General features: G+C 52.1%; 2 protein-coding genes across 2 annotated transcripts in view; one reads left to right on the forward strand and one right to left on the reverse strand.

Annotated features, from left to right (window-relative positions):
- Positions 1–10,921, forward strand: part of Tfdp2 (transcription factor Dp-2 (E2F dimerization partner 2)) — a 26,494-nt gene extending 15,573 nt beyond the window's left edge. The window contains exons 3-11 of the mRNA XM_013029925.1: positions 1,482–1,603; positions 2,754–2,801; positions 4,962–5,124; positions 5,890–6,036; positions 6,960–7,028; positions 8,607–8,758; positions 9,932–10,098; positions 10,291–10,369; positions 10,451–10,921. Coding sequence (XP_012885379.1) covers positions 1,482–1,603; positions 2,754–2,801; positions 4,962–5,124; positions 5,890–6,036; positions 6,960–7,028; positions 8,607–8,758; positions 9,932–10,098; positions 10,291–10,369; positions 10,451–10,640 — 1,137 coding nt within the window. The 3' untranslated portion in view covers positions 10,641–10,921. The remainder of the gene's footprint in view (positions 1–1,481; positions 1,604–2,753; positions 2,802–4,961; positions 5,125–5,889; positions 6,037–6,959; positions 7,029–8,606; positions 8,759–9,931; positions 10,099–10,290; positions 10,370–10,450) is intronic.
- A 3,084-nt stretch (positions 10,922–14,005) lies between these two features.
- Atp1b3 (ATPase, Na+/K+ transporting, beta 3 polypeptide) overlaps positions 14,006–22,846 on the reverse strand; it is a 41,561-nt gene continuing 32,720 nt past the window's right edge. Inside the window, exons 7-11 of the mRNA XM_013029888.1 lie at positions 21,338–21,445; positions 19,444–19,628; positions 18,217–18,267; positions 15,177–15,263; positions 14,006–14,580 (exon numbers count right to left, since the gene is read on the reverse strand). Of these exons, the coding sequence (XP_012885342.1) occupies positions 14,410–14,580; positions 15,177–15,263; positions 18,217–18,267; positions 19,444–19,628; positions 21,338–21,445 (602 nt within the window). The 3' untranslated portion in view covers positions 14,006–14,409. The remainder of the gene's footprint in view (positions 14,581–15,176; positions 15,264–18,216; positions 18,268–19,443; positions 19,629–21,337; positions 21,446–22,846) is intronic.

The following is a 22,846-nucleotide window of genomic DNA, read 5'->3' on the forward strand; positions in this document are numbered from 1 at the left end:
CGGTCTTTCCTGCCCGGGCTGGCTTTGAACCGCGATTCTCAGATCTCAGCCTCCTGAGTAGCTAGGATTACAGGTGTGAGCCACCAGCGCCCGGCTTCTTTTTTTTTTTGCCAGTTGTGGGGCCTGAACTCTGGGCCTGGGTGCTGTCCCTCAGCTCTTCAGCTCCCAGCTAGCGCTCCACCACTTGAGCCACAGTGCCACTTCTAGGGTTTTTCTGCTTATGTGGTGCTGAGGAATCGAACCCAGGGCCTCATGATGCAAGGCAAGCGCTCTACCCCTGAGCCACCTTCCCTGCCCCATGAGCAAAAATTAATTTTTTGGTCAGTTGTGGGGCTTGAGCTCTGGAGGCTTGGGCGCTGTCCCTCAGCTCTTCAGCTCAAGGCGAGCACTCTACCTCTTGAGCCAGAGGGCCACTTCCGGTTTTCTAGTGCTTTTATTAGAGATAAGAGTCTCACGGACTTTCCTGCCTGGGCTGGCTTTGAACTGCGATCCTCAGATCTCAGCCTCCTGAGTAGCTAGGATTACAGGCGTGAGCCACCGGCACCCGGCTGAGTATATTTCTTTTTGGACAGTGTCACTCCTACCCTTATCTCTTTCTGAATTGTTTTTTACAGTTCAGGATAGTGTTTGAATTTTGCCTTCACTTTCATTGGCTCATTCATTTGGTGATGCTGGGGTTTGAACTCAGAGTCTCATACTTGGTCAGCTGCTGCTTTACCATTTGAGCCCATGTCTGTCCTGGCCTATTGCTGGTTAATTGGAGATGGAGTCTTGAAGACTTTCGTACCACAGTCCTCTGGATTTCAGCCTCCTCCGGAGCTAGGATTCTAGGCATGAGCCAGCAGCACCCAGTTCAAGGAGCCTTTTTGAAAAAAAGAAAAGAATATTCTTGGTTCCACAAGGTCCCTTCTGCAGCCTAATCTTGGAGAATAGGTACTAAAGACAAGATCATTGTGCAAAAATGTTTGTCACACCATTATCACAATTGAATGCTCATATTTTGTAACTGAGATTACAGAATCTAATAGTATGGATAGTCTATCTTTATAATGGAGTGCTTTATTGAGTGCCCTGGGGAAATGTTGGAAAACAAAATAGCATCCAATAATCCAGCTGTGGTCTCTGCACGCACAGCAGGCTCTGAAGCCGCCTTGCCTCAAGGAAGTGACGTTCTAGCGGAGCACACCCTTAGTGGAAGTGAAAGAAAAAATGTCATTTTCTGATAGGAAGACACAGGCAGTTACCAGCTTAAGTCTTCCAGGACCTACATTGTGACGTTTCAGCGTGTAGAGCATGGTGCTTTTGGATTCTGGTCAGTCAGCAAGTCAGAGAGAGGTGTTACTTACATTTTTGATGACTGGCTTGTGCTGTTTAGGCAGCCAAGTGTCTTTCCTGTACCTTGGTTGGTAGTTGACATTACTTTCTACCTGGAGTCTTGTCCTAATGATGAGCAGTGTTATTTTCTTGTGCTGATTTTACAGATCATAAGCACACCGCAGAGGCTAGCCAGCGCTGGAAGTGCTCTGCTTGGGAGTCCATACACCCCTGCACCCGCAATGGTCACTCAGACACACGTCACAGAAGCCACCAGCTGGGCCCCCAGGTAAGCGGGTCCACAACTGCTCCTGAAACCTTTACGAATAAAAAGGCTTACTGGGTGCCTGTGGCTCACGCCTGTCACCCTAGCTACTCAGGAGGCTGAGATCTGAGGATCGTGGTTCAAAGCCAGCCTGGGCAGGAAAGACCACAAGACTCTGATCTCCAGTAGACCACGAGAAAACCGGAAGTGGCGCTGTGGCTCAAGTGGTAGAGCGCTCGCCTTGGGCTGAAGAGCTGAGGGACAGTGCCCAGGCCCAGAGTTCAAGCCCCACGACCGACAAAAAATAAATGAAAATAAAAAGGCTTTGCCGGGTACAGCCTTGCACACCTGTAATCCTGTTCACATGGGAGTCATGGGTAGGGAAATCATGGTCTTCTCTGAGATCTGTCTAACCAGAACGGTGAGGCACAATGTGGGGAAGAAAGCATCTGGGTGGGTGTGGGTGCAGTGGTAGAGCCCTAGCCTAGCAAGCAGAGCCCAAGTTCCTACCCCAGTACCCCTACCCCCTTCCTTGTTTAGTCTGTGTGTGTGCGCGTGTGCATGTGTGTGCCCACATGTGTATCCAACAGTACTGGCGGTTGAACTCAGGGCCTGGGTGCTGTCTCCTGGCATTTTGGTTGAAGGCGGGGGTGCTCTAGCACTTGAGCTCCACTTCCCGCTTCTGTAGTTAAAGAGTGTTATGGACTTTCCTGCCTGTGCTATTTTTGGACCTCAATCTCAGATTTCAGCCTCCTGAGTAACTAGGATTACAGGCGTGAGGCACTGTAGTAGCACCAAAACAAAAAAAGAAAAATGCCTGGAAGCTCCCATTGTCTCTGGGAAGTTCTGTCATGAGTTCCTTACTCGCGGCAGACAGCGCGTGTAGGTGAGGAGCGCTCCCAGCTCCGGGGACGTGGACAGCCAAGCGCAGCCATGGTGCAGGCGCAGCCACACACACAGCCACGTGCAACACACACACGTTAAGATAGTTCGTAAAGCTGTCCGTCTCAACCATTTTCCTAAGTAATCACTGAACTTACTTTGGCTTCGACTTTGCACACGCGTCTTCTGTATTTGTCCTTTTGTCTAGATAGAGTCTCCATGTCCAACTAGACAAAGGATATTAATGATTCGTGAAAGAGTTGTGCTTATGCTATCTTTCTTTTCTTTTTAGTGATAGAAAACGGGCTAGAGAATTTATAGACTCCGAGTTTTCAGAGAGGTGAGTGTAAGTCTGAAGGAGCTTTGCATTGTGTGAGGCGGAGGCTGGAGTCTGACTGGGCTGTAAATAACGGGGGGCGTCCCTCACAAAGCTACTTCACCCCGTTACCCTGCCATGTCACGTCTGCATTGAGTCCTCTAGGGTGTGGTTTCAGTAGAAACACAGGGGTTTTTGGTTTTTGTGTGGTTTTTGCCAGTCCTGGGGCTTGAACTCAGGGCCAGAGCACTGTCCCTAGCCTATTTTGTACAAGGCTAGCGCTCTACCACTTGAGCCACAGTGCCACTTCTGGCTTTTCTGTGTCTGTGGTACTGAGGAATCGAACCCAGGGCTTCATGCATGCTAGGCGAGCTCTCTACCACTGAGCCACCTTCCCAGCCCACATAGGTGATTCTTAAACACACTAAATGACAGAAGCCCGCCCAGGAGCAGGGGCGGGCTGTCTAGCGCACAGATGGCAGAGCCAGGGGCTGTGGAGCCGGGGCCAGGGCACCCAGGCGCTGGGGGCAGGGCTCTGCTGTGTGTGACGCAGAGCAAACCAGCCACACAGCCACTGTAGCCTCCCTGATACCACCTCCTGGCCGCCTTCACAAAACCCCACCGTCCTTTAAAAAGTCTAAAATTGCTGACCTGAGATGTATTTACCTTAAACCCCTACGTACATGGTTCTTTCGAAACAACCCCTGGGCCTCTGCTTTCAGCAGTCTTTGCTTTGCACGTGACTTGTATGAAGTACTGTGGTGACTCCCTCGTCCCAGCACAGACGCACACAGCGGCTCTGCGTGGGGATCTCACAGGCTGCCGTGTTCTGTAGTGGGTTCTCCAATTTAGAGGCAAATTAAGTTTGGGGATCTTTATTATTGTGGGGCAGACTTTCCAGACTTAATGCCTGGGTTGCAGTTAAGCTTGTTCTAATTCCGTTGCTACTCATTCTGTTGCTTAACTTCCATTGGTGGTGGTAGTCGTGGGCGCTATTCCTGAGCGCTTTTGCTCATGGTTAGTGCTTTGCCACTTTGAGCCACAGCCCCACACCCAGTTTTTGAGTAGTTCATTGGAATCTCATGGGAACTCTTCTGCCCGGGCTGGCTTTGAACCGCGATCCTCATATCTCAGCCTCCTGAGTAGCTAGGATGACAGGCGTGAGCCGCCAGTCCCTGGCGAACAGACGCCTACTACCCCCATCTGAGATCATGACCAGTTTTCTTAAATCTTGCTGTCCCTTTTAATTACATCTCAGCCCTTTCTTCCATGCTGGTTAAGTCCTGGTTTTAAAGACAGAGGAAGTATTGACACCCTGCACCGCAGACGAGGACTGGTCAGCTTTGTTGTATATCCCATGTTCCATGTCCTGACTGATGCCGGTAACGTGGCTGGCAAGCGATCACTGAAACGTGACTGTCTCCTTGATGTTGGGGTTTGATGCTACATCTCAAACCCAGGGCCAGGTTGGGGCCGACGACTGGGTTTCAGCCCCACTTTCCATGTGCTCTCCCCTCTCTCTCTCTCCATTGTTTAAATAATTGTATTTATGTACAGTGATGGCATGTGCACGCATTTACATACCATACTCTTCCTCTGTACCTTTGTTTGCTGTTTGTGTGTATGCACGCACGCGTGTACCGTGTGCACACTGCTACTGGAGTTTAAACTCGGGGACTTGTGTTTTTGCCTTTTTCACTCAAAGGCAGGTGCTCTACTACTTGAGCCATGAACAGCTGCATTTGTGGCTTTTTGGTAACTAATTGGTGATAAGAGGCTCACAGACTTAACTGCTTAGGCCGGTTTCAAACCATTATCCTCAGATATCAGCTTCCTGAGTAGCTAGAATGACAGGCATGAGTCAAAATACGGGAACACTGGGAACTCTAAGGGACACAGTGAAACTCTGGCACCATGTTTAGTGCACATTTGTAAATATTGCACGTTCAGTATTTGTTAACTAAACAAGTGGTGGGCAGAGAAAAGCACTGTGTGCTTTATCATTCCCTTACGGTAAAAATTGAATTTGGTAACATTTCCTCCTCTTTATTTGCTTTTAATTTTTACCACTCAGAACAAGAGCTGATGCTGTCTTCTTATATCATCTTACAGTTTGGTGAAGGAGGGAGACCTCTAACAAGTATAATGGAATATACATTTTTGATACAATTTATTTTCTCCTAGTAAACGAAGCAGAAAGGGAGATAAGAATGGAAAGGGCTTGAGGCATTTTTCAATGAAAGTGTGTGAGAAAGTTCAACGGAAAGGTACAACGTCATATAACGAAGTAGCTGACGAGCTGGTATCGGAGTTCACCAACTCAAATAACCATTTGGCAGCTGATTCGGTAGGTTGGTTGTGAGGTTCTGGGGAGCAACGCGGTTCCCCTCATAGGGCCAGTCTTCCTTGAGCGGAGGATGGGAAGAGCTAGGAACCACCTCCACCTCAGTGTGCTGATGTTTTGAAATGACTGTTTTATTTAAATAGACATTTTCAGCTGGGATGGGAAGCTACTTGGCTTTGGGCTGTTGTATGCTGGTATTCAGGCCTTCCTGCTTTCACTTGGCTCTTTCATTCGTGGCTGGCGCTCTACCACTTGAGCCACACCTCCAGTTCCACATTGAAAAAGGCCTGGCCTTGTGCCAGCGCTGGCTGACCTAGGCCGAGGTTGTGCACAGAGGCTTCCCCTGCCACTGCTGGCCGTTGGTTGAGAGTCCAGAGAGCTTCTTGCCTGTGCCGGTCTTGAACTGCTTTCCCTGACTGCAGCTCCGAGTAGCTAAGATTACAGACCTGCACCACCAGACCCACCTTGGGTTTTTTTTTTTTTTTTAATGTAACGGAGTGTAGCCTACCTGTGACTCAGTCCCCTCTCGAGTCCATACCCTATCCTGCATCTCCCAGCACTTGTTTTAAAATGATCTTCCTCCTGCCCGGCGAATTGTTTTATACTTCCCAACGTCAGTCTGATGATAGTGTTTATTTCCTCATTGGTATTGAAGATTATTTTCAGTGGCATAAAATTTGTTTAGCATTTTGAAGTTACTGTACTGATTTTAATATATCAAAGTAATGTGACTTTTAACCCTCGTCGCTCAGTGAAAAATACTTTTAGCAGGCTTACGATCAGAAGAACATTCGGCGAAGGGTTTATGATGCCTTGAATGTGTTAATGGCGATGAACATAATTTCAAAGGAGAAGAAAGAAATCAAATGGATCGGCCTGCCCACCAATTCTGCTCAGGAATGTCAAAACCTGGAGGTAAGGAAGCTCTTCACAAAGTGGTTGGTGTCGCTGCACATCAGAACATTTTTATGTGGAAATGTGAGGTTTGCATATGCCAGCATTTCTCTACATTTGCCAGACCATTAGTGTATCAGAATGAAGACGATGCTCAGCTTTCCTGCCTTGTGATGTCTTCAAGCAATACAGAAACCTCCCGTGTGTGAGCATGCTTTCTGCACACACTTGTGATTGGTTTGACTTAATCACGGCCATAAATGGAGTGAGCGGGATGAACAGTGGCTTTTGGAGACATTAAAACTCAGTTAGACAAGTCAGAGCTGGACCCCAAAATCTAGATATGAAACTGTGGTGGTAACTGAGGAGAGGAAAGGTAAGAGTCACCGAAGATGTGGCGGCTATGGCTGCGGCTGCGTGCCCAGAGTGTGGCTCCGACCCCACGCAGGGCAGCGCAGCCTCAGGTGCAAGTGGCCATTTCTCAGGTAGTTGGAAGATAGTTGAGGCTGGGAACTGCCGGGAAGCGTGTGACCAGGTGAGGCCTGTGGGAAGAGCTTTGCTCCGGTGAGAGTCAGCTGACCACACACCTTGGCAAGCAGCATCGTGTGCGGCCAGGGCAGTGGCAGGGGGGCTCTCGAGCTCGGCTCCCCTGGCTCCGCTGCTGGACGTGGGCAGCAGAGGCCTGTTCCCCTGCAGCGCTCCTTCACTGCGCAGGAGGGTGCCAAGCACTGCACACTGGCTCATCACGCACACCGCTGTGTGTGGCAGGCCAGAAGGCGCGGGTGCGGGGCCAGAGGCCCGTGTTAGCGGAGCACCACAAGTACGTAGGGCCACTGGCAGGACACCATTGCTGTGGACACACCATGCGGTCCCTGTCCCGCCCTTTAATCCATGACTGGTGTTCTTGCTGCTCATTGACACTCTGCATCTTTTACACTTTAAAGATAGAGAAGCAGAGGCGGATGGAGCGGATAAAGCAGAAGCGGGCTCAGCTCCAAGAGCTGCTCCTGCAGGTAAGGCCGCAGGGCTGGCCCTCCTCTCACAGTGACCATTGCCTAATGGGGTGCCCTAACCCCGCGCTTCCTGTCCTGGCGGGACTCATCCTTACTTGGACTGTTGGGGTGTTACTCTCTAATCCAGGAGTTCAATGGAGGCAATCAGTGTTAAGGACAATAGTGAAGCCCACCTGAATGCTACATCTATGCAGTGCTTTGATAAAGCTTCAGAAATACCAATTTTGTGTGAAACGCTTATCTTCAATCAGCTACTCAGAAAAAGCCAGAAGTGGTCAAGTGGTAGAGTGCTGGTCTTGAGCAAAAGAAGCTCAGGGGCAGTGCCCAGAGTTCAAGCAACGCCCAAGAGTTCAAGATTGCAAAGCACCATTTTTAGATAACTTGGAAGAATTTGGCTGACTTTGTAATGTAAGCTATTGTGTAGAACCATGTGAGGCTGGATCTTCTGGAGTTGTGTGCACATTTAGTTCAGGTAGGAAATACAGGAGAGTGAGCCAAGCTGTCCCTTCACTTTTCTAATGTCTTCCATAAAAGAAAATAGGTTTTTTGGGGGGTGAGGGGTGGAGGTTGACACCTAGTGTACAGAAGAGACCTGATGGGTGATTCTGATTGGGTCAGAAGAGCACATCTTCAACACGAGGCACTCTGTTTATTTGGGCAGCACCATGCCTCAAGCCACACCAGTTTTCCTGTCCAGGCTGACTTGGAAGTTTGAGCCTCCAGATCTTAGCATCCGGAGTAGGGTTTGGGGTTTTTTGTGCTTGGTCTGGGTTCAAGGTTTGCGCACTTGAGCCACAGCTCCAGTAGGTAAACATATCCCACGCCTCCCACCATTCATAGGACCCTGAAGGAGGAACAGCAGCGTAAGACGAACCCTTGTCCCTCCAGGCTCAGCACTGCCAGGAGCTGCTCAGCCTGGAACGAACAGAAACTGCCATCAGTGCAAACAAACTTTCTCTCCAACTTATAAAGTTATATATTCATTTATAACCGCCCTTAGGGTAGCTGCTTTACAGCAGAGCACGAGAATCAAAAACCTAAGTCAAGCGATTCATCGCCACCTGGGAAGGAAGGCCTCTCCTGGCCCTGCGTGCAGGCTGGGGCCGGCCACTCTAGGCGGGCTGGAGCACCCCTGCCCCGCCGTGCCAGCTAGTTCTTGCCAACAGTGACTTTGAAGGGATTAGTGTTCACAGCATCTATTTTAAGGCAGTAGTATTCTTAGGATCTCACAGAATTGAATCTAATTGTTTTCCGTAAAAATTTCTGGACTCATTATAGCTTAAGTTGGGTCCGGTCATGGGGCCTGAACTCTGGGCCTGGCCATTGTCCCTCAGCTCTTCAGCTCAAGGCTAGCGCTCTACCACTTGAGATACAGCGCCACTTCTGGCTTTTTTCTTTTTTGCTTATGTGGTGCTGAGGAATCGAACCCAGGGCCTCAGGCATGCAAGGCAAGCGCTCTACCACTGAGCCATCTTCCCAGCCCCAGCTTAAGGTATCTTAAGTGTATTGTTTGCATTTCAGTCCCATGCAGCTTACCCACACACAAAGTGACTACCATCTTTATATTGAACATTGCAGCAAATTGCTTTCAAGAACCTAGTGCAGAGAAACCGGCAAAATGAGCAGCAAAACCAGGGTCCCCCCGCGGTGAACTCCACCATCCAGCTGCCCTTCGTGCTCATCAACACCAGCAGAAAGACCGTGATAGACTGCAGCATCTCCAGCGACAAGTGAGTAGGGCCCGCCTGCACACAGGCCCTCCCGCCTGCAAGTGCTGCCAATACAGGCACGTGACATCCACTTTGGTTTTCGGTCTGGCTGGCCTTGAAGTCTAATCTTGCTGCCACGCGCCACCCACCTGACATTCAGCAATGTTCACTGCAGCACTTTAGCAGGTTGGAGTGTTCTAAACTTACCTTCCATGCAGAAGCTTCAGAGCCGCACATCCTTCACAGTGCGCTCGAGACAGGGCCCTGTGCTGCAAAATTCAAAGCTGCAGTCAGTCCCGCTGCCAGTTTAGAAAAGCCGTAGGCAGACAAGCCCTGCCAGGACCCGTACCTGCTGCGTGGGAGCGTGACTTCACAGCTGCAGCTTCCCTCCTCCCACGGGACCGTGCCTCCCTAGTGCGGTGACTCTCAAGTTGGGGAAATGAAGGGCTTACTGAGGCCTGGATTGCGGACATTGCCTGTGCCCTACGGTGATGCCATCTTTCCCGATGCAGACCATTGTGCATCGCCATTTGCCTGTGGCAGACACCTGTGCATACACTTGCTTCAAATACGGCGTATATGCCGTAAAATGTCCACCCTCACCAGATTTTTTTTTTTTTGGGGGGGGGGAGTCGATTATGGGGCTTGAACTCTGGGCCTGGGCGCTGTCCCTCAGCTCTTCAGCTCAAGGCTAGCACTCTACCACTTGAGCCACAGCGTCACTTTGGCTTTTTCTGTTTTATGTGGTGCTGAGGAATTGAATCCATGGGCCTCAGGCATGCAAGGCAAGCGCTCTACCACTGAGCCACCTTCCCAGCCCCACCTCCTATCTTTTTGAGACCCAGACTGGCCTTCCCTTGGGTCATCCTGCCCTCAGCTCCCGAGTGCTGGGATTACAGGTGTGTACCGTGTCCAGCTGTCTGTGACTCTGCAGGAGTGCTGTGTATGTGCTGATGGAGGCCTCTCAGCCCCTCCTGACAGGACTTCCTCCCACAAGTCACGTTGCTCCATGTGAGGCGGAGGCAGGATGCCCCTAGCTCCTGTGTGCAACCAGACGCCCGTGGCCACCCCGTCAGGACCCGTCCTGCCAGCAAAAGGACAGGGCTGGGAGCTCAGCAGCACAGCGCTGCAGAAGGGGGAGCCCAGGCTGGCACGCAGCCCCGGGTCCCTCGGCAGCGTCCTGGTCACCCGCAGGTTTGAGTACCTCTTCAACTTTGACAACGCCTTCGAGATCCACGACGACATGGAAGTGCTCAAGCGGATGGGGATGTCCTTCGGGTTGGAGTCGGGCCGCTGCTCTCTGGAGGACCTCAAAGTGGCCAAGTCCCTGGTGCCCAAGGCCTTGGAAGCCTATGTCACAGGTAAGAGAGCTTGGGGGAGGGGGGCGCCCCTCACCCTAGCTGCTCAGGCTGATGGGGGAGGGTCCTAGTCCCCCACCCCCACCCCGAAAAGAATGGAGGAGGCAAGAGGAGAGCACGGAGGGGAAGACACACAGGAGAGCGAGGCGGAGGGTGGGGGAGTTCCGGCCTCCATGTGTCTGTCTTTCCCCGCAGACGTTTCCAAGGGGGCGTCCTGGCTGCAGCCTGTTCCCAGGTCAGGCCCAGCCTCCAGCGGGCCGGCGCCGCAGCCCAGGTAGGTGCGGCTACCCCAGGTGGGGGCCGGGGGGCAGGGCAGCACCCAGGGCGCTGACCAGTCCCGTGTCTGTGTCCCCAGCGGTCCCCCAGGGCTCTGCGCGCGCACTGAGGGGGCCCTAGCTGCGGGCCCACTCCTGGCCACCCAGGGCCGGCTGGGCAGCGGCGCGGGGTCCCGGGGCGAGACGCCCAGCTCCTTCAACGAGGATGACGAGGACGACGACGAGGACTCCTCTTCCTCTTCCTCCTCCTCCTCCTCGGCCCCTGAATAAAGCTGGACCAGCCACGCTTGGGACCCGGGATGTGTGCCCTGCGTGTGGGGTGACCTGTGCTGACCTGCTGCGGGGAGCCGGGGTGGGCACAGGAAGCCAGGTTGGTGCACTGTTGTAGCTGGCCGGAGGCTGTCCAAGCCGGCAGGGAGGGCACCGTGCGCTGCGGGCCGGGCTCCCTCCGCAGGCTCCAGGCCTCCCACAGCCCCGTGCCGGGGGCAGGGCCCCTCCAGCGGGTCAACACCCCCAACCGCCCTGCAGGCTGCAGAGCCCCGCCTTGTAAATAAACGCCATATTTCTGTTCATCTGACCAGGCCGGGATGTTTGCGACACAGCTTGGGCCTACCTGCCCTGCCCTGCCCATCCCTATGAACATCTGCCTCACGCCTGTCTTCCTAGCTACTCAGGAGGCTGAGATCTGAGGATCACAGTTCAAAGCCAGCCCAGGCAGGAAAGTCTGTGAGACTCTTATCTGCAAGAAACCACTCAAAACTGGAAGTGGCGCTGATAGCTCAGGTGGTAGAGCACCAGCTTTGAGCACTTTAGGCCCTGACTGCTAAGGTCAAATGTTTCTCAGCTCTGAGCCAGCTAGTACCTCCACTAACATTCTTTTATCAAGGTCTGGAAGGCGCTGCCGTTGCGCACGTTCTAGGGTGTGCCTGCGGGCCCCAGGGGAAGCAGTTCCAACTCTCGATCCTCGGGCTCCAGCTGTGTCCATTTTCTCTACCCGACCAAGTCCCTCCCTCCCGCTCGCGTCTATTCCCCCTGGGAAGCTTTGTCTCCCCCTCCCAGTCCATTCCCCTGCTCTGCTGAGCTTGTTTCATGGCCACCTCATCAGCCCACCCCCACCCCCGGCACTAAGGGCCAGTACGCAGGTAACCGAGGCTTCCCGCAGCCTGAGCAGAGCAGGGAGCCCTGGAGAGAGGATCTGCTCCCAAGTGACCCCTATTCCTTAGCAACAATAGACAGCTCAGGTGCGCACACTCATGGCCGGTGTTAACCCCACTACCAAAGAAAACCCCTCACTAGCGGGGCTGGGAAGGTGGCTCAGTGGCAGAGCACTTGCCTCGCATGCAAGAGGCCCTGGGTTCGATTCCTCAGCACCACAAAGCCAGAAGAGGCGCTGTGGCTCTAGTGATGTGAGCGCCAGGCTTGAGCTGAGGAACAGACACTCAGGCCGAGTTCATGGAGGCTCAGAAATCAAACCCACCTGCCCCACCACCACACACCTCAAGTGTGCTTCCCGGTGGGGGTGGGGGTGGGGGTGGGGGTGGGGGTGGGGGTGGGGGTGGGGGTGACCCTAAGATCTACCCTAGGCCTAGGCGTTCCAACTCTTCTCGCACCCTGACTCATTTACCGAGTTCCAGGCCTGTCCAAACATTGCAAAGCCCAGGCTAACCTTGCTTGCACACACTCACCTTTAATTCTGGTACTTAGGCGTGCAGTTACACAGCAGACTACAGTCTGCTGTCACACCACATCTACTGGGGACGGATGGACGGACACACACACACACACACCCCTCTGCTTCAAAATGGATTTAGAGCCCCTTGCTTCCCTGTGGGGCAAGTCATCTTCACAAACTCAACTCCCAGTAAAGCAAGGAGAGCCAAGTGAGGCGCAGGAGGGGGTGTTCCTCCCGACGTGCGCTCACGCGGTGCAGGCAGGGAGAGCCTGGCCAGCCCGTCAAGACAACAGATGCATTCAGAACTCTCCCCCAGCAGCAGCTGCAAGCTGCGGCTCCCACAGAAATGCCCACCAGGGGGCGCCCTGCCACCAGGCCCGGCAGACAGCCTCTGGGTTTAGTGCAGGATTCAACGGCACAGCACCATCAACTCTGGGACTAAAAAGCTTCTAGACTTCTCTGAGCTGCCCCGATCAACAGCTGGTTGTTTTCAATGACCTTCATCTGTCAACGTTAACTGACGGCTGGTCTCTGCCTGTCCCTGTCCCCCATCCCCATGTGGACCCAGGCCAGGACCCAGTTGACAAAGGTGCAGCCCTGACTCCTGTTAGCCGGTGGATCAGGGTAGGTGGAATCCCCCGGCAAGCTAAGGAGACGCACCGACCACTGCGTATGCTCCAAAGTAGGAGGAACTCCCATCCCTCAAGCCCAACACGTCTGGCCTCCCTGTCTTCAGGGCTGACTCCACAAACATCTAGAGAAAGGAGTGGGGTGCTAAGCCAGTTTCCCCACCCCAGGGCCCTTGCACACTCAAGGCTGTGGCTCACCCACAGACGCAGGAAGGGGGGGGGGTCACAGCGGTCAGGCTGGCGAGGGGCTCCTGTAGTGACAAGAAACCTCATGGACCTTTCATACCACGGTTGGATCTGCTCCTGTCTGCTCACTGACGCAGAAATCCCATGCACACCACACTCCTCCACCCACTCCCGTGAGCCACAGCTGCTCGCAAGGCCTGCTCCAGCAGGCCGTGGCTGTGGCCTCTGCAGCCTGGCGCAGGATGGCCACCACTCGCTCCTTACAGCAGAGCGCACAAGAGGTCTCCAGGGGACCGACGCCATGGCCCTGGAGCCAGGGCAGCCAGCGCAGCTCCCCCAGCCCACAGAAGCCTGCTGATGTGTCCCACCCGCCCTACCTGCAGCTACAAGCAAAAGCTCAACACAATGCGGCTATTTAAACCAGAGGAAAAGGAGGCCAAACATTGGCGGCTCACGCCTGTAGTCCTAGCTACTTCAAGAGGCTGAGAACTGAGGATCACAATTTGAAGCTAGCCAAGACAGGAAACTGTGAAACTCCTCTCTAACCATCAGAAAAGCAGAAGTGCTGTGGCTCAAAGCGGTAGAGTTCTAGCTTTGAGGACCAAGAGGCTCAGGGACAGCACCCAGGCCCTGAGATCAAGCCCTGATTGCCCAAAGGAAAAGGAGAAAAGCACAACTAGAGAAGGTAAAAGGCGCTGCAGATCACACAAGCCACCGCATACACCTGAAGGAGGGCCGAGTCCACACTGCCGAGCAGAGCACCGGAACCGAACCCCACTGATGGACGTTAAGCTTTCAGTATTTGAACGGTCCAAGGCTTTACATTTCAGAATGTGTATCCTTTATTAGCCCACAATCGGCCAAATAAAAGCAGTAGGAAGATATTTCGTGAACTGTTATACAACTTAAGTCACATGAACTGAATTCCATAAAAAAATCAGGTGCGTGATCATCCTGACTAACCTACACACTTTCACCTGTGTTCTCGCCCCTGGCACAAGACACAAACCCCACCAGCGCTTCACATGCTTTCCAGCAAGACACGTGTGCTGCTCACCAAAACACCCACAGACCAAGCAGGTGAAAAGTAACCAAAAACGCCGAGGTAACACTTTCAGATCCACGTTTATTTCTGTTCCTCACGTCTCACACACACGTTTCCTGCAGCTAGGAAGTCACTTGATGCTGGCAAGGCACCAGCTCTGTTGGCATCGCAATCTGACAGTTAACCAGTGTTAAATCCATGAAGTATTTACACAGCACAGCACAGGAAGCTTTAGGCACGACAGCGAGCCCGGGAGGAGGCGGCGGCGCGGTGTGGCGCGGTGTGGCGTGGCACACGTCTGCAGCCGGGCACGGTCCTAGCTGGCTGCACGTGGGCTGCCGGCGCAGAGCCACAGGAAGTGAGGGCAGGACACGGAACGCCACACGCGGAGCCAAGTGTCATGTGCCCCGCTGTCCTCCAGGGCGGTCTCCTAACTCTAGAATGGCAGGTCCAGCTGACACACGAAGACCGACAACACGTTTATTCTGTGGAGACCACCTATGCATCCTAGGCGCGCGCTGTGATTTTGAACACGACTCGTCCCAAAAACTTGTCCCGATCATCCTCGTTCCTCAAGTTGGGAGACCCGTCGATCTTGCACTCGACGGTCACTTCCCTCTTGGTACTGTTAGCTTCGAAGGCGACCTGGACAGCCACAAGCGGCTGCAGGTACCCCACCTGGCAGACAAGGACACACGTGTTCACATCTGCATCCACCCAGCCCTGCTCCAGGCTTCCACCCTGGCTCAGCCTCCCTTTTCCTTCAAGAATGTCTTGTACTTGAAACAAAAACAAAAACAAAAAAAACCACACAAGGCCTGGGAAGGTGGCTCAGTGGTAGAGCGCTTGCCTTGCATGCCTGAGGCCCTGGGTTCGATTCCTCAGCACCACATAAGCAAAAAGAAAAAAAAAGCCAGAAGTGCCGCTATGGCTCAAGTGGTAGAGCGCTAGCCTTGAGCTGAAGAGCTGAGGGACAGCGCCCAGGCCCAGAGTTCAAGCCCCGCAACCGCCCCCCCCCCCCAGAAAAAAGCCACCACACAAGTCACAGCACATTGGGCGAGCCCTTGTACTTCTTTAGAACTTGTCTGCCTTCTCAACTCAGCGCACCGCCCTCCACGTGTGAGCGGTGAAAAGCACCGCCCTCCACGTGTGAGCGTGCGTTCTCTGTTCTGCTTGCCTCCTCATAAACTTTCAGTTACACTCGAGAGGCGTCAGCCCACCCAGGCGGCTGCCGCTTCCTTACAGCTAACGCCACACAGAACCTCGTTACTTACGTGTAGTTTTTTCCCATAATATGGAAAATACTTTAAGTCCATGACTCCCTGGTCGGGGTATGTTGATATGGAGGCTGTGGTTTCATCCTGTGGGAAAGCAGAGAAACACTTCAGGTGAGGGCGAAGGGGAGAAGTCCACGTGCACAGCGCAGCGCTGTGGCAGGCGCTGCCTGAGGCGCAGCCAAAATTGCCAGGGTGCTGGGCTTCACTGCGGGCCTCCCCCGCGGAAGCCTGCACACAGCGGCGCACCTCTTCCCACACCGCACTCCCCAGCCAGTCCTACTGTGTCCTATGGCCCAACAACGGCTACTGGCAGCAGACACAGCTGCCAGCCTGGACCAAGCGCAGAGGCTGCCGCAGCTCCAGACCACAGCAGCCGCCATGAGCCATGCTCAGGCCCAGAGGTGGTGGGTGTGAAATTTGGGGAGGTGAACACAGGATGCAAGGCAGACTCCACTCTCACAGCCCACGAATGAACACAGGAGAGCACCCGCAAATCACCAAGTACTTGCAAACACATGAACTTCCAGTTTAAATAAACTCATCTCTACAGTGGAGATGCGTGCATGCAGGGGAGCTCTTCTTTCCACTCCACCCGCTACATTCATCACCACGAAGCACCACGTGACAGGGGGATGGGCCAACAGGTACACAACACACCCCTAAAGTGGGGGAGAAGGCCCTCCCCTAGGGCACCTCCTGGGCTCTAAGGACCTGTGTAGAGACGAGGTGTGATAAGAGCACACCTCCAACTCCAGCGTAGCAGGGGCTGGCAGCCACGTTCCCACTGCTACAGCATGCTCCAGACACCCCCCACCACCCCCGCAGGTGCACTCCTTCACAGTCTCCCTGTGGCAGGCCTGCCGGCAGGGCTCAAGATACACCTGAGTAACTTAGGGAAGGCCTTGGAGTCCATCCCTGACACTGGGGTAAACATTTAAACAAAAAGGGTGTTTGTATCAGTCCTGGGCTTGAACTCAGGGCCTGAGCACTGTCTCAGCTTCCTTGCTGAAGGCGAGCGCTCTACCACTCGAGCCACAGCTTCGGAGCCACAGCTTCACTTCTAGTTTTCTGGTGGTTCATTGGAGATAAGAGTCTCACTGACCTTCCTGCATGGGCTGACTTCAAACTCTGATCCTCAGATCTCAGCCTCCTAAGTAGCTAGGATGACAGGCGGGAGCCACTGGTGCCCAGCTTACGTTAACCAATTCTACTTCAATAAGCGAACCCCATTCAGAGCTAACACACCCATGAGCAACTAAGTTAAATGAAAAATCTGCCTCTATCATGTCACTTGAGAAAATCAACTTTAGCAAATAAAATTTTGCAGATACTGAAGAAAGGCTCCACGTGCCAGACACACAGCACAACCAGGACTGCTCCCTGTTCACCCTACTGAGGGATGAGCTCTGCAGATGTTCCCACAACGAAACAGAGACAACACCTACTTGGGTTACTTTACAGAAGTATATACTTTACACACACCTCTAAGGCAAAAGGGACAGCAAGATGAAATTTGGACATTAGCACTGGAGTTCATTAACAGTTTCCAATTATTCTACAAAGCAAAGGTTACACGGATAAAATGTAGAAAAATAAGTTTAACACATGAAGGAGACAAGAGCTCAGTGGTATAAAGCCCTGGTTCAATCCCCAGCTCAGCCAAAAGGAGGGAGGAGGAGAGGGAGGAAGGGCATGGCAAATCACAGTGGCTCTGGCCTGTAATCCTCGCTACTCTGAAAGCAGAGCTTGGAAGGATCGCAGAGTTAGCAAGAACCATCTTAAACAAGCAAGGCGTGGTGGCACAGTATTATCCCAGCTAAAAAGGAAGACAGGAAAGTTGAGGTCCAAGCTTGGTGCTAGGCCCCTCCTCAAAACCTAAAGTACAAGGGGTCTCCACACAGGGTTCAAGGGGTAGAGGGGCGTGGCAGAGGCGGGGCTCGAGGGCTCTGGGGCAGATCCCTGTGGCTGGAGGCTTCCAGAGGCAGGGTCTGTCCTGCTGGCCTAGCAGGACCCCCATCTTAGACGCAGGCTCATCCAAGGGCCTGGGCCTGCTCCAGAAGGGCATGGTCGTGGATCGGCAGGCCAACCTGGCTGCAGTGTGGGGCCCAGGCCCAGGAACTTGCTGCTGGAAAGCTGTGCAAGTAAATTCTAATAAAGGCGTTACATGATAGGGTTTCTTGACATTTCTGGAAACATTTACACGTGGTATGTAGACTTAAGGAAGATTCTAGCTTTCATCAGGCAGGATTCTCACTGAGCAGCCAGGATGACCCTGAACGGTCATTCTTCCTGCCCTGCCTCTGCTTTCTGGAGCTGGGTAGAGGCCCAAGGAGAGGAATGAGTGAGCAACTAGTGAGCTCCTGCACCGATGAGGAGCCTCCTGGGACGGAACCCAGCGCCAGCTCTCCACAGCCCTCCATGATTTACCACAACCCATCAGGAACACCACTTCTGCTGTACAACTGGATTGAATCCTAATACTTAACACAACCATAAGACTAAGTTTAGAGCGTAAGGATCTCTCCCTTAGAACTCTTACCCATCTTTTACCCATTTGTCTTAGTAGTAGATGCAGCATGGAAAGAAAACAAAAGAAGTTATGAGATGAAAACTGCACGGCATGCTGGCAAAAACTAAGTAGGAAGGAGGAGTATATGAACACCTGCACCTTAAGGAGATGAACCATATTTCATAAACTCTCAAGTACTGACGGTTAGATCACCGTGTGTATGTACTGTTAAGAAAACAGTCACGATATAGTATGAAGACATCTGTGATCACAACCCCAATGTCAGCCTTACTCCTTGGGCTGGAGTCACTTCAGCACTACTAGTTTGAGAGGAAGCCATGAAATATGGTGTACAGAGCATGATGCGGCACACATGACGTGGACGTCCATCGGGCCATCATTAGGAGACAGGGCTACGTGACATGGGCTGTGTGGACTGGAGTCTAGAAGGACACAGGGAGGGGGTCAGAGAGGAGACGACGAGACTCTGGAGGCGGAAGCTCTCCGCAGATGCCGTTCAATACTAACCTTGGAAACACATCCTATCTTTGGTTCTCCTTCAGGCTTTAATCCAATGATCTGAGGGCAAGAAACATGGATTAAATTGAATCATTGCTTCTGCTGGAATTTCCTCCTCGCTGCTGGGGGCGGGGGAGGGCAGGCACATCTGTCCCAACTTTATTTAGGGTATTAAAATGAATTCTGGGCATGGGCAGGAGCACTTCCAGAGTGCTGCCCCTCACCAGCGAGGGCAGGCTGCACAGCGCCCACTCACAGCTGACCTTGGTCACGCAAGCCTCTATCCAGGCGCAGTGACTGTCGGGAGGCTACAGAAGGGTTGGTGTGGCCACTCGGGGCTCAGCCCACCTCCCCAGCACAGCTCCACACGCCACAGCCCAACTGCACTGGGGACACTAGAACCGGCTTAGGGCTGGGAAGGTGGCTTAGTGATACAGCGCTCACCCAGCTTCATAGCCCTGGGTTCCATTCCTCAGCACCACAGACACAGAAAAGGCTGGAAGTGGTGCTGTGGCTCAAGTGGTAGGGTGCTAGCCTTAAGCAAAAGAAGCTCAGGGTGGGGCTGGGAAGGTGGCTCAGTGGTAGAGCGCTTGCCTTGCATACCTGAGGCCCTGGGTTCGATTCCTCAGCACCACATAAGCAAAAAGAAAACAGCCAGAAGTGACACTGTGGCTCAAGTGGTAGAGTGCTCGCCTTGAGCTGAAGAGCTGAGGGACAGCGCCCAGGCCCAGAGTTCAGGCCCCATGACCGGACCCCCTCTCGCCCCCCCCCAAAAAAAAAAAAAGCTCAGGGACAGCGCCCAGGCTCTGAGTTCAAGCCCCAGAACAAAAAGTAGCAACTAGCTTAGTAATGACTTCAGTGATAGAGAGAACAGCTCCTTCCTGCCCGCGGGCCTCGAGCGGCCCTGGCCCAGAGCGTCGGAACAGCAGCCAGGCTCTGGGCGGGACCACATGCTCAGCGAATGGCTTCCTCTGCACTCCGCACGCTGAGCTCCTTAGAACAGGGCTGTGTCTGTAATGCCACTACTTAATGACATATCTGTAAAATATAAAGCTATACTTGGCTACCAAACATTCAGAAAATGTTAAACAGAGTAATCACTGAGCCACCAACCCTTTGTGGTGTATTTTTTCCAAAGCAATAAGGCGTTACCCCAAGCCAAAGAAATAATCTAGCACTGATGGGCAGCTCCTTAAAGACGGCCTGAAGCAGTAACAGGGGTGAACACATACGTACGCGGTTCATTTTCACAAGAACACAAGGCTGGCCTTGGGAGTAGCCAAAATCAGGATCTTCGGTACCATTGCAAGCTTCAAGTAAGGACACAGGAAACTGGCATGCGGCGTAGACCGGGCCCGACTGCTCAAAGAGTGTTCCGTCAGGACACACAGTGAGATTCTTCTGTTCTTCTAAAGAATATGCTGGAAAGGAAATACAAGACAGGACACTGAACACAAGCAGGAACACAGCATCCTTTGAGCAATGGTCTTCTAAGACAAGGCCAGCCCTGGGAGCAGGTGACACCGGGAAGGAGGGCGCCTCCTGCTGCTCCGGAGGCTCTAGGCGTCTTACAGCAGGTCAGCAGCACCAGCCACGCCGCAGCACCTCTGCAAGCTTCTGTACGAAGGCAGAATGGCCCTCCTAAAGAAGAGAGCGGGCAGCGAGCAGACCCAGAGGGCAGCTCCACTCAGGAAACCACGCGGTTTTACTAAAGAGAGGCAGAAGTTCTGCCACAGGTAATTGACAGACTGGAAAGTAAGGGATTTTAGAGTACCCCCAAAAGTTAAATGAATCAACCAGGCAAGGACGGGTGCTGGGACTACAGGCTGCGAGTCACAGAATTCCCTAGGGGGCAAGTCCTCCAAAGCAGAACCCCAGGTGAAGACAGCAGAACCCCTGAAGACAGCAGAGCAAGCAGGAGTGCGGAGGAGGAGGGGGGCGCTCATTTCACAACCAGGGACCTGGGTGCACAGTCCTCTCCCCTAGGGAGCAATGCTCGTGTGTGCAGCTGAGAGCACCATCAAGAAGAGCCCATCAGGGCTGGGAAGGTGGCTCCGTGGTAGAGCACTTGCCTTGCATACTCGAGGCCCTGGGTTCGATTCCTCAGCACCACATAAGAAAAAAGAAAAAAGCCGTAAGTGGCGCTGTGGCTCAAGTGGTAGAGCGCTAGCCTTGAGCTGAAGAACTGAGGGACAGCGCCCAGGCCCAGAGTTCAGGACCCACGACCGGACCCCCCCCCCCCAAAAAAAAGAAGAGCCCATCAGCCGGGCTGTGATACTTATCTCCAATACACAACTCAGAAAAGGCCAGAAGTGGCGCTGTGGCTCAAGTGGTAGAGTGCTTGCCCAGGCCCAGAGTTCAAGTCCCAGGACCAGCAGTAAAAAAAAGAAAAAAAGAAGAGCCCATCAAGCTGGTGCTGTGGCTCCCGCCTGTACTCCCAGGATTGCAACTTGAAGCCAGCCCAGGCAGGCAAGTGCGTGGGACAAGTCTTAACACCAACCAATCACAAAAAAAGTCAGAAGCAGCACTAATGGTTTCAAGTGAAAGAATACTAGCCTTGAGCTAAAAAGGAGCTCAGAGACAGCGCCCAGGTGGCGTTCAAGCATCAGGACTGGCAAAAAAAAAGTTCAGGGACAGTGCTCAGGTCCTGAGTTTGAGCCCCATGACTAACCAAAAAAAAAGTCCAGAGGCATTATTTTATATAATACAAATTTGCTCTGTTAATCAGACATTTATGTTGTTCTATAAATTAGAACACTCTTACAACTCATTTTGGAATATTTAGAGATCCTCTCATTTGTCTACTTAAAAAAAGTGAAACAAGGGGCTGGGAAGGTGGCTCAGTGGTACAGCGCTTGCCTTGCATGCATGAGGCCCTGGGTTCGATTCCTCAGCACCTCATAAGCAGAAAAAGCCGGAAGTGGGGCTGAGGCTCAAGTGGTAGAGTGCTCGTCTACAGCTGAAGAGCTCAGGGACAGCACCCAGGCTGAGTTCAGGACCCACGACCGACCCAAAAAAAAAAAAAGTGAAACAAACTAAGAATGTTTGTAAAAGTAATGATAATTCGGTGCTAGGTTCTATAATCTATAATGACTAACTTTTGCACATTACTACAAGAAAATATACTTACATTTTAGAAACCTCTTAAGATCGTTAATATATCCTTTATAGGAATTCGGATCTGATAAACTAAATGTATATTCCAATGCACTCACTGGTTTTGGATAAACCATAAGTCCTAAAAGATAAAAGAAAATTTTTTAAAGGTATGTATGTGATATGGCTAAATCTCCTCTCTCTTATCCTAAAAAGCAGATCTCAGTAAATCACATGGAAAACTGTCCACAGTTACACTACAGTTATCAACTTCCCACTTTTACCCATCTATGAAAATAAGCCATGTCAAATTAAAGAAAACTTAACTCTTCAAAAATGACCTGGTTTTAGCAAACCAGTCTGATCATTTTTGCATCTCAAACACCACTGTCTGGGACATACACAAATACGCGACATCTTTTTCAGGGGAGAGGTCTGCTGGTTCTGTGGCTGTTGCTAAGGCTCAGAAGTGATAGTGACGGAGGACGTAGGGGAGACGCTCAGCACCGTGACCTCGGGCTGGGCGACTCTTCCTGTACAGCGTGGTGCCCACCCTGTGCACTACAGGCGGGTCAGCAGCATCGTTAACAGCCGCTCTGCTCTCCTGTTTTACCACTAAAAATATCTCCAGACACAGCTGAAAGGCCCTTGGAGAATAAAACATGACTGGCAGCAAAACCAGCACTCCGGAAGAGAAGCCCCCTGCTGGGCTCCCAGCCCCTTTCCCACCCCTCTATCACCAGCTCTACCAGGAACACTCTGCCCATCACTGCCTTCTATCCCACAAATGGCCAGTACCAGGCCAGGGGTGGAGGGCAGTGGTACACCACCTGCGCAGCAGACACAAGAGCCCTGGGTTTAAGTTTCAGCACCACAAAATAAACATATAAATACTGTCAGCACCTTGAGGAGGGAGCCATGCCTCCCACAGAGACTGACGGCAAGGACTGAAGAAGTACAAAATATAATTCAAGGCTGGGAATGTGGCTCAGTGGTAGAGTGCTGGCCTACCATGCACATAGCCCTGGGTTCCATTCCTCAGCACCACATACACAGAAAAAGCAGAAGTGGCATTATGGCTCAAGTAGTAGAGTGCTAGCCTTGAGCAAAACATGTTCAGGGACAGTACCCAGGCCCTGAATTCAAGCCTCAGGACTAGCAAAAATAAAAATAAAAAAATACATATTTCAGCTAAGTTTTGAGTATTCTTTGGCATAATGGAATTTTGTTTCTTAAGAGAAAAATTAAACAGCAAATTTTATTGCTACTTAACACTTTTTACCTAGCTGCCTTTTAACATTTTTAATCATTTTCATGCTAACCAATTAGAACCACAAAGCCCGTATTTGTTTAGACCACAGCACTACACAAACTATGTAATTCACACATAAATTTCCCAAGGCCAAAAGAACAATATTCATGACACTATTTAAATCTGTAACTACTATCCAAATGTACTTCAATCAAGTTTCAATTATTCACTTACTTCCGATTATTCCACACAAAGGATTCAAGTCTTACCAGTTTAAAAAAAAAAAAAAAA

This window comes from Dipodomys ordii, unplaced genomic scaffold (assembly GCF_000151885.1).
Source record: "Dipodomys ordii isolate 6190 unplaced genomic scaffold, Dord_2.0 Scaffold124, whole genome shotgun sequence".
In the NCBI taxonomy this organism is placed as follows: Eukaryota; Metazoa; Chordata; class Mammalia; order Rodentia; family Heteromyidae; genus Dipodomys; species Dipodomys ordii.